The sequence below is a fragment of the Thermobia domestica genome, chromosome 18 (assembly GCF_964235325.1).
Source record: "Thermobia domestica chromosome 18, izTheDome1.hap1.1, whole genome shotgun sequence".
In the NCBI taxonomy this organism is placed as follows: Eukaryota; Metazoa; Arthropoda; class Insecta; order Zygentoma; family Lepismatidae; genus Thermobia; species Thermobia domestica.
In genome coordinates this window covers 58,810,887-58,822,643 of record NC_137471.1, presented here as the reverse complement: position 1 = coordinate 58,822,643, position 11,757 = coordinate 58,810,887, and the positions used below count along the sequence as shown (strand labels likewise).

Below are 11,757 nucleotides of genomic sequence, written 5' to 3'. Positions count from 1 at the left end.
TCACGTGTCATGATAAAAGTCTGATAATTATACACTGTAACAGCTCTGCCAATGGACGTACCGAGTTTTGTCGTCAGTGCCGAGAAAGTTTTCCATATGGAAGCATAATTGTCGCCAGATACGGTTGCAAGAGAAAGTTGGGAGTATATAAGATAGGCAAAAATGTGAACGTGAATGCTGCTTACTTCTAGGAATCGATCGTGATCCTGATCTGTAGAAAATACATCTCTCGTTTGTTTGGAGCCAACAAGAACTAATGTTTGGTGCCACCTAAATGCGTGATACGTAACTTTCAACACACTACAAATATACCCATTTGTTTGAACAGTAGAAAATGGGATACGGGTAGCCACCGTTAAAGTATCCATTACCTGTAAATATATTAACGGACTGACTCTACTAACTAATTCGGCCGAGATAATATCTCCAGCTCTCTATAACAAGAAACAGAATTCAAAAATTGGTTTTCGATAAAAAGTTGTGTGGAGTAACGAGCAGACGTTATGTACTAATATTACAGTCTTACAAGTCTTGTGTAATTCTAATTGTGGACCTGGGTGCACCAATATCCACTTCTCTAGGTCTACAACATGAATAAGAAATAAATCATAACTTTTAGTACAAATCTACAGTGCAGCATACAAATTGAGTTTCTTTGTACTAGCTACCTATTATATTCTCTGTAAAGTAATTTTCAGAAGAGAATGGACAACTTAAAGGCTGTGCTCTTTATTTTAAAATTAATGTTGGTTAGATCACTATTGCACCCAGCTCCACAATTGGACACATATTTCAGCCTTTTTAAATACTTCGCTTCTAAAGGGGGAGACGGGACACTGTATTTTAATTTCCCATTTTGTAGTAAAAATCAGGAAACGATTGAGTCGTTTGAAATAGCAGTTTAGATGACCTACGCTTTTACCATTACATTGTGATTGAAATGCGTATCCCATGGTGGAAGAGGATTCAAATTTTCACAATTTTTGAATATACTTAGCACTTGACTATATCTGGAGTTCTATCATTTCGATTTAAATATGAATCCTAAGGGAAAGAAGTTAAAATATTTTCCATAAGTGCGAGTTATTTTTTCCAGCTATTTTTCAGCTAATTATAAATAAACAATATAACTTACTATCGTAGTCAACAAATATAACTTTTCTTGTACACTTGATATGGAAGTTTACTATATATAACATTTAGTAATGAACATATCTGCTAGAAATCGGATCGTCTATGAATAAAAATTAAACGTATCCGTCACAGTTTATTATATACAATTAAAATACATACAATATGTACAAAAAATTCTTGTGGTCCCGCTAGTAATATTACCATCATTACAAACCAAGTCTTGCTGGAGTTCTGCGCGGTGTGGCTGGAGTTCCAGGGTCTCGAACTCCTGGAGTTATAATTTCCATTCTAGAAAAAAGAAAAAGAGAAATGAATTAATTGAAGTGAAATTCTGCTTTAAAAGTAAGTGAAGATTTAAAATTGAGTTTACGTTGATAACAATAAGCATGTTTAGTTCGAGTTTAATTGTTTTATATAGAGGGTGATTCAGGATATATATATATATATATATAAAATACAGAGTGATTCAGGAGAAATGTCACGTAATTTGAAAATAAAACAAATTATGAACATGTGTCCGATTTTCGATCGTTACGGAACTAGAGCGGCTTGAAGACTACACACATTCATGAATGATTATGAAGACAAGTGTGAATATTACTTACGGAAATGCTGTGTAGGCGCTGTGGTGGACAGAGTTGAGTTGATTTTGGGTTTAACGTCCCGTTCAGCAGCGAGGCTATATGAGACGTGGACCTACTGATTAACGTGGAATCCGAACCACATGAGCTCCCGCCGGGAATCGAACCCGGGCCTCCCACGCCAAACTGTGGTGGACAGAATAATGGTGAGTTTAGCAACACTGATGAAGTTGAGCACGTCCTAATATTTTATGCTCGCAACAGAGATAGAAGGTGAAATGGCTCCCGTAATACAAAATCTCGACAAATGTGAAGTGAGATGTGTCGTACGATTTCTGAACGCCAGACAGAATGCAATTGACATCCAACGGAAATTGTGTGCCATTTTGCAGACCGACAGTAATGAAAGAATTGAAGGTCAAGTAATGCTGCAGAGAGTTTCGGCATTGGCAATGAGTGTAGCGGTAAGTCTAGTACTCAGACGGACGATCTGGTGGAATGCTTAACGAGAAAGTGAGATCCAAATCGCCGGTTCCCCATAACTGAACTCGCCAAAGAGTTTCAAGAAGCGTCTACGAAAACAGTGCATCGAATTGTGACTTACAACCTGGGTTATCGCAAACTGTGTGCAAGATGGATGCCAAAAATGCTGACAGATGCTCACAAAGAACGACAGATGCACGTGATTTTTGGGCTCGCTGAGGGAGGATGCGAGATGAAACTGAACACCCCGCAGTCTAAGCGGCACTGGGAAAACCTTGGAACTTTATTAATGTCTGTTTCATTCCCTTATATTCATATTTGACTCAATACCACAAGACAATTAGGAAGTTACTTGATTTTTTGTTTAAGTTTTACTTCCACGATTATACACTAAGGTTAAGATAGTGATGATGAGATGCATGATATGGTAGAATAAGGAAATGAAAGAACCCCGAGAAAACATAGATAAAACAAACGAATGTGTCCACCACAAACTTCACTTGGCATGGGGAAACTACCTAAATAAAAGAGTGGCGGATTCTGCACTAAAAGGTCGAAAACTAGATTGACTGTAGCCGACGTGCTAACCACAATCTCCTAAACAGTGTTCACGGTTGGAGTAATCCTGATGTAAACAAAGTGTACATCCTATCCCCATCCGAATCTCTTGAGTTTTTCTTCCTGAATCTTATTAATGCTTGTAGCGATATACCAGTAAACTCAGAGGTTAGTGATACTGTATCATATATCGAGAGTAGCGGATATTTTTCACGGAATTTATGAGAAACATACTGAGTTACGAATTTCTTACCACTCGTAAATGGTTTGCCTATTTTTTGTTCTGCACACTTGATAGGAGACAAGAGGAATAGATTTGTAGCCACGATGCCGACCCAAGAACTAAATGAAAAACCAGTGATCGTTGGGCAGACTTCATAATGACGTAATACACAACTGCTGAATTTTATTGTTAATTTACCTCATCTTAATGATGTAGGAAGATATACTTTTTACCATTTCCATTTTTTAATCTTGATATATATAGGAATAAATGAAAAGCATATTTACGAGTTTATTATAATTCTAAAATTGGATCTATTTTCTGTGGATGCATCCCTTCTATGTTGCATTTCTGTTGCTGTGGCCAAACAAATACCAACCGACCACGTGGGTTAGTTTAGATTGGGATCACTCTAATAGTGAACACGGTTTAAGTAAATGCTACCTAGCTAGCCTTATGCCTTTTTGTGCGAGTCTGCACTTACGTTCATGAATCCTTCATTAATGGAATTTCCTTTTAATTCGTAAAATTCCGAATGTAGGAGATCTAGATCTATTGATATACAATATGTTCAGAACTTAGTAGGGAATGTCTACATCTGTCATAAAAATAACTTATGACTGAAAAGAAACAAGTATTTAAAAGGTCCAATTAGACAAAAATAACAGCATTCAAAAAAACTTCCTGCTAATCTACTCTGTTCATAAGATGACAGAAAAACTATAAAAAATTATAAGAAAATAACATGGAAGTACAATCCAGGGAAGATTTTATCCGGTTTATCTGCTTAATACATGGTCAATATACTCTGCCACTGCCGCTATTTCTGAATTAATATACCAAAGTTCGCTACATATAATTTGACTAGTACTCATGATAGTGCGACCGAAAGTCACATTATATATATAACCAGCTCTACTAATCATTCAACTATGTTTGAACTTGAAGACAAAGAAAATCTTTAGACTATCTACATTAGAACAATACATTTATCCGCTACATTTATTAATAATTTCGGGGGAAAAAAATTTAAGTACTTTTGCTCTTTGATTCTTATTGTCAAAGTAAACTATATCATTAACTTATTCGTTCCGAAGTACGTATTCATTTATATAAGTGTACGCTTTTGATGGAGACTATTCCTATTTTGGTAAAAAAATATATGATAATATCTTACTTTCTGGCTCCAGCTTGCTCCTTTCTTTCCTGTTCCTCTCGCCGCAACTGAATCTCCTGTTGGGCCTTCTTCATCTCAGCCTCCATCTCCTGGAGATGTTCCAGAGCTTGCTGCCGTTTCTCTCGCCTTGATCTTCCAGTTTCTTTCACAGAGAAGAACATAGGTCCTAGCTCTGCAAGCCACTGGCCATCCACTGCAGTTACACACTGCATGTACTCCTACAAGGATACGAAACCAATATTAACGATAAGGCACAAGTAAAGAGATGTTATCACACATAGAGATTTTTTCAGAGTATGTGATTCAAGAGACATCTTTTGAACAACATACTGTATAAGTATGGTAAACTTCCAAACTATAGAGATTCAACATTCTAACCGGAAGTGATGGATTTGTCAATTTCAATTAAAGAAATGAAACAAAAGTTCTACTTTTACGTCACTACCGAGGCTAAAAGAGACTAATGGTGATAATGAATGAATGATCGAATAAAAAAGTGGGAGGAAACGGCAGAACCTTGAGAAAACTTACGCACGCAGTGTTTGTCCACTACAAAATGGCGCAAGCGACGATCGAAATAGGGAACCAATGCCCCATAGGTGAGAACCCTACCTCTGAACCATTGCAGCTCCTCCATTTCAAAAAGCGAAAATAACAGAAGAGATGGAACCTACTGTTCGGAGGCTGAATCTGTATCAAAAACAATTTCTCGGTATCTCAAATAATTTTTGACCTACGAAAATCCAATATTAAATCCTTAAGCGAAAGATATGTACAGCTTCCGGTTTGATTAGAGTGATTAAAACCAAGTCTGACCATGTCCTTTGCGACACTAAATTCGTATGAAAGAAACTGTTTCTTGCTATCTATTACCGTTTTTGCATATCAATATTGAAACCGATACTGATAATAGATTATTATTTCCGGTTTGAACAGAGACATTAGAATGAGATTGAACTTATTCTTGGGACAGTAAATTCATATCAAGAAACTGTTCTACGATAACTATGGAAAACGGAATTTAAATTTCTAGCACGTCCAATTTCGGTAGAGGATTAAGGGTGGAGATGAAATCTGTCGTTGGAATGATGAATCCATATTAATAAACAGTTTTCCGCCATCCTTTAGTGTTTTCACTCTATTGCAATTAACATTGACATTGGAAATAGTGCATTTATACCACTTCCAGTTGAGCTACAAAGATAAACACGGAGATGGAAGCTATTCTTGAGGACCTAGTTCATTATCGTCTTTGGTCTATAAAGATCAAGACTGAAATCCAAGCTGTAATGGATTTCAACTACTTCTGATTTCAGTAGAGCGCTAAAGGCAGACAAGAAGCCTATTATGCAGAATCCACACCAAAAAAGGTTTCTCCCTCTCTTTTGCCGTTTAACCGGAAATGAAGACCGGAGATTTCTACTACTTCCGGTTAAAATAGGATATTCTTGGAACGCTATATCCATATCAGAAAACCCTCCTCTCGCTATACACCCTCCATTCCAAAAGAAACCGAACGTTTTAAAAAAACAAAAAAGCAATGTACATTTTGGAACAAATCATTTTTATTAATCAATGTATTCCCCTTCTGCATCGATACACATATTTGCACGCTCCAACAAGTTGTCAAACGACTTCTCCATGTCCTTTATTGGAATGGTCTTTAGGACGGCGGTCGTCGCCTTCTCAATGGCATCAATCGATGCGTGCCACTTTCCTTTCATCGCCAAATGCAGTTTCGGGAACAAATAGAAATCGCACGGAGCGAGATCTGGTGAATAGGGCGGATGATGCAACCGAATAATGTGATTTTTGACCAAAAATTCAGTTACAAGTCGCGAACGATGTGATGGTGCATTATCGTCCAAAAGAGTCCAACTGCCGATTTCGCGATATTCGGGCCGAATACGACGAATTCTTGCCAGCAAACGCTTCATGACGCCCAAGTAAAACTCTCCAGTGACTGTCTGGCCGGGCTGAACAAATTCTTTGTGGATAATTCCTTTTGAATCGTAAAAACAAATCAGCATCACCTTAACTTTTGACTTCACCAAGCGACTTTTTTTGGGTGTTCCTTCATCCGGCGCTCTCCATTCAGCACTTTGCCGCTTTGTTTCGGGCTCATATTCAAAACACCACGTCTCGTCACCAGTTACAATCGATTTCAAGAAGTTTCGATTCTGCCGAGCACTTTTAACGATGTTTTTGCAATGCGCAATTCGATCAAGTTTTTGGTCTTCGGTGAGTTTGTGTGGTACAAACCGCGAATTAACCTTCTTAAGGCCCAAAACTTCGGTCAAAATGCGGTATGTGGTTGTTTGAGGAATGCCTAATTCCATTTCAATAACTTTCACCGACGATTTTTTGTTATGTTTGATGAATTCACGCACTTTATCGATGTTTTCTTCCGATAATCCGGTTCTGGGACGGCCTGATCTTTCGTCATCATCCAGCGTCTCTCTACCCGATTTGAATCGCCTGAACCACTCGTAAACTTGCGTACGGGATAGACACTCATCGCCATATGCATTTTGTAGCATTTGGTGCGTTTCACTAAAAGTTTTACCCAGTTTAACACAAAACTCAATTGCAGCTCGTTGTTTGAAACTCATTTTCCGACCGATGTACACAACACACTGACAGTTGAAACGCAATAACTTTGTTGCCGTGCATCCAAATGTCATGACATTTATACCAGTTGTCAATGAGGGACTACGCCATCTACCGGTAAAGTATTACAACAGATGGCACTAGTGGTACTATTTGTTTTCAAAAGTTCGGTTCTTTTGGAATGGAGGGTGTATGTTACCATTTTTCCTTTTATACCTGTTGACAAACACATGATCGTTCTATGAGACTCCCATTACTTATGCACAGCTTACTTCGAAGATACATTACTTTGTAACAAGAATCGTACTTTTATTTATTTAATATAATTCAGTGAACAGCTTAAGCACCAACAGTTAACCCAGTGTTACTTTAATTTAATGCTTGAATATCTTGCAATACAAAGACAATGTTTCTATATGTGGAAGAAAAGCTCTAAATTGGAACGTAGGTAGAAAATTTGATTTTGATTTCTAGGAGATGTGTGCTAATAAAGGACATAAGAGATTCAATAAAGGTGTCGAAATGACAGCAGCCGACCGTATTTATATTACTTAGATATATACCGCATATAAAATAAGAATATGCAAGATACCTTAAAACTGTATTCCTTTTCTTATGCATAGCGTAGTTTGGAAGTCTAAAAGACAAATGTTTTAACCCTTCATCTCGTAGCAAACAGCCCTGTTACTAAGTATGTCTAGAGTCAAGATGCGAGATTAACAACTGCATGTACGCACAACTCAAACCAAATCTAGACTTACCTATCAACAGCCCATTCTTGGAATAACAATCGGCATTACAGTGTCCGGAATCTAATAAAAACATTTCTTACATGTCTTCGGCACACGCGGAAAAGAGGTGCTACATTGGTTTATCTTTACTTTGTGAAACTACTGTTGATTGAGAGAAAGATTTACTGTTGAAACAGGTATTGATAAGGTATCACTTCCTATTAGAAAAGAGAGATAATATCGGAACCTGTTCTTCAGACATTGAATCCATATGGAAACAAAATTTGCTAACATCCTTGCTCTAAGGAGATTAGAATTTGAAACCAGAAGATGTAGGAAATTTCAACAGTTCCATTTTATTTTTTTTTAATATATATATATATATATATATATATATATATATAAGACATTACTAATTTTTTTTCTATAGTGATTAACGTAGAAACCAAAAATGGTTGATTTGTAACACTTTTAGTTTGAATAGAGGGTTAAGAAGGGAGATGGAATCATTCTTGGGAAACAGGTCCATATCAAAAAACTTTCTTCACTATCTCTCACCATTTTTGCACTGATATCTGCCATCAAACGGACTTAGCCATTTTATGACTTTCATACTTTCGTATAGCACAGTTTGGAAGTCTAAAAATAGGCACTCCCCACAATTCCTTCCTTAAATAAATAAATAAATATAATACCACATAAAACTTACCTTCGCAGTCATGATCAGTTCATGATATACAACATAATCTGGAGTGTAGCCCATGCCAAATAACGCTGACGTTGGATGCAAGTGACATGGCATACCAGTTCTACAATTTACGTATTCTCCTATGCCTTTCAATCGAGCTGCTTGATGGAAGTAGGCTACAGAGAAAGTACGATACAACAGATTAGCAGTCCTCAAAGTCGGAGTTTCAAACATGTTAAAATACATTTTCATAATTTTTTACATAACATTTACAACCTTTTTTAAAAAAGACGAATCTATTTTTAAGCTTAAGTTTTTACCAGAATGTGCAATGCATGCTGTTACAAAATTGACAACCATCCTGACACCATTGTTAAATCTTCACTCATCACTCCGGGTGATTAGAAAAATACATATACATTCAGGATAAATTTTAGAAGCAACTACCTGGGAATGATGCACACCATCATAGTGATTTACTTGACGATCAGAAAAATTCTTGGAGGAATTAATGGCAGATCAAACTGAATGTAGTGTAAACATGAATGATATCTATTTCAAAAATATTTTTCCACATTCTCTTGGATCTTTATTTTAACTGAACTGATCTGATTTGAGTTTAACGTCCCTTTCGACAGCGAGGCTGTATGGGACGTGGACCTACAGCTTTACCTAAGATCCGAACTACATAAGCTCCCGCTGGGACTCGAACCCGGGTCTTCCATGCCATAGGCGCGCACGCTAACTGCTTAGCGACGAGGGAGCTCATATTTATTTTAACTCTGTGATGCCACTAATAAGCAGTATTTGAGAAAAATGTTACTGAAACAGTGAATAATAATAATAATAATAATAATAATAATAATAATAATAATAATAATAATAATAATAATAATAATAATAATAATAATAATAATAATAATAATAATCAGGGAAGGACAAGGAGAGAGATAAAACGCAAATATATATATATTTCTGTCTCCTATCAATCCCTTGGAATAATATTTCGGGGGAAACAAAATGGCATCTATTTCTCCTCCTCAGCATACTGCCCTCTCTCCCTTTGGGAAGTGTTAGGGGTATAGAAGAAAAAATGGGAGGAGACAAATATTTTTTCTTTACCTTTCTTCGTGAGAGAGTAAGCAACAGTGCCATGTGTATAACACGTGAAGGAGTTTGGTTTGTATGGTGTGATGGTTTCTTAATACTGAGACCGGAAGTTGTAGTAAAACTGGATCATTTCCGGTTTTAGTAGGGAGATTACAGTGGAGATGGAATATATTCCTGGGACGCTTAACTGACTGCAGTAAACCGATTCTCGCTATCTATTACATTTTTATTTCACAGCAATAAACGTTAAAACCTAAAGTGGTTGATTTCTGCCACTCCTGCTTTGAATATAGGATTAAAATAAAAGATGGTACATATTCTTAGAACGCCATATCGATTCCTAAAGACCGCTTTTCGCTATCTCATTGTCTTTGCTCTGTGTAGATTAATATTGGAAGTTGTCGTGGATTTTTAGCACTTTTAGTTTTAGTACAGAGTTAACCAAGAAGATGAAGCGTATTCTTGGGACGCTTAATCAATTGCAGGAAACCGCTTCTCGCTATCTATTACCGTATTTGTTGCATGGTGATTTAACGTTAAAATCGGAAATGAGTGATTTCTATCACTTCTAGTCTGGATATCATCTCCATCAACGAAGTCGATCCCTACCTTATAACCCTCTGTATCCTAGCAAAAATTGACTATGACCCATTAAGCAGGGTTCCCACTCTCTTTCCCCCCAAAATTTCCAGGACGTTTCAAGGAAAAATCGCCAATTTTCCAGGACTTCGACACAGGAAGGTATAATAGGATTGCAAGTGTAGTTTCAAAACTCACAACAGTGAAATGAAAAGTACAGTAGCTTATGCGGTGAATATTAATGCAAATACAGTATTAATACACAATAATTAAATACACAAAGCGGAGTGTAATCTGCTGCTTTTTTTCTTTGTGACCTCCCAACTCTCCCTATCGTCACCCGATCCACCCACATCCAGCACATATATTTTCATTCTTTCTACGAGTACATGACATTTTAATTGTGCACCGAAAAAATTTACAAACAACAAAAATATATTTTTCGTACATGATACCTTCATTACAAGACAGTGTGACAGATATAATTAGGGGAAAAAAGGAATTATATAACAAGTTTTTCAACTGAGTATGGAGTTGTGTAATTTCCTCATCTATAGACATAATCTAATATGAAGACAGACTAGTGAAGACAGAAGTTGGCAGACGAGTAGATGAAAGAAGAAGAGAGTTCTCCCAGCCAACCATCCTGTTGGGAGAGAGCCCACCAACCACCCACACACGTAGGATCATGACAAATTATTATTCAGCACAAAAACAGGAACAGCAAACAAAACTAGCAATCACTTATAATGAAGATTTTAAGTATGAAAAATCTGACATTCAGTATTTCTGTAAATTTCAAGGACAGAAATGCATTTTCAAGGACATTTCCAGGACGAGTAGGAACCCTGATTAAGTGGTTCTTGAGGATTTTTTTTTTTTTGTTTCCCAGATGGATGGACCACATTTTTTTTTTTTTTTTATCACGCGGACGGACAGGGACACACACACACACACACACTGACAGACAGGTTAAATATATAAAGGGGTTGTGGTAAACCCAAGTCTTTAAAAAGTAACCTTTTCCATATGATTTCTGAACCTAAAAAAAGACGCAGAAACCCACTGTCATTACGTTCCATGTCTACAGTTTTTTTTTCTTCTTTCTTAATTGGCTACCTATTTTTCATTTTATTTGCGGTTTATTCTTTGTTAATTATGGTCAAATAGCTACATAAGTTCAGTGATTCTACTATTCTTCGTACACTCAACCTCAAAATCATATTGCTGAGATATATACAGTATATTAGCGTTGTATGGTTAGTTAAATCATTCAGTTAAGAAAAATTTACCAGACGGTTTCTTCTTAATAAACACCAAGGTTCCCACTTATTTGACGGGCATGAATTTCCTGACTTTTCCTGTTCACGATTTACAAATTTCTAAGTCTATATAAAATGAATGAAAAAAAAAAAAGTAACATTTTTCGCGATCAGAGGATTCCTCCTCTACTGTGCATGTGTTCGGCAGCAGGAAACTAAAGTTTTAGAAATTGCCTATCAGAGGAATCGGATTTTACTTTTTTTCCAACACTACCGTACATGTTGGTTGTAAATAAATGTTAACAGTTTGGAATCTTCTTTTAATTATATTAGCCTCTTTTACATATGATGCAAATGCATTTCTAACAACTATTCTGAATACATGTTTTATAAACTTTTACATGATAAGACATGATAATTAGGGCCACTACCTAATTTATCTAAAAAGACTGAATAAATTCCTAAATTCATACGAATAAATTGCAATTTATATATTTGCTGACAGAAGTTACATTTTTGAAAATTTGTGTTCATATATGCAATCTTTATATATAAAAATGAAATGAAATCTTTGAGTTCAACGTTCCACGTTTATGCGTATTATATTAAGGAAGACGATTA

At 36.3% G+C, this 11,757-nt stretch overlaps 1 protein-coding gene across 3 annotated transcripts in view; it reads right to left on the bottom strand.

Annotated features, from left to right (window-relative positions):
- Window positions 1-1,254: 1,254 nt before the first annotated feature.
- Prp16 (ATP-dependent RNA helicase l(1)G0007) overlaps window positions 1,255-11,757 on the bottom strand; it is a 107,712-nt gene continuing 97,209 nt past the window's right edge. For all 3 annotated transcript variants that reach the window (XM_081745334.1, XM_081745333.1, XM_081745336.1), the window contains 3 exons: window positions 8,207-8,361; window positions 4,157-4,374; window positions 1,255-1,422 (listed from right to left, as the gene is read on the bottom strand). In XM_081745334.1, coding sequence (XP_081601460.1) covers window positions 1,341-1,422; window positions 4,157-4,374; window positions 8,207-8,361 — 455 coding nt within the window. In that variant the 3' untranslated portion in view covers window positions 1,255-1,340. The remainder of the gene's footprint in view (window positions 1,423-4,156; window positions 4,375-8,206; window positions 8,362-11,757) is intronic.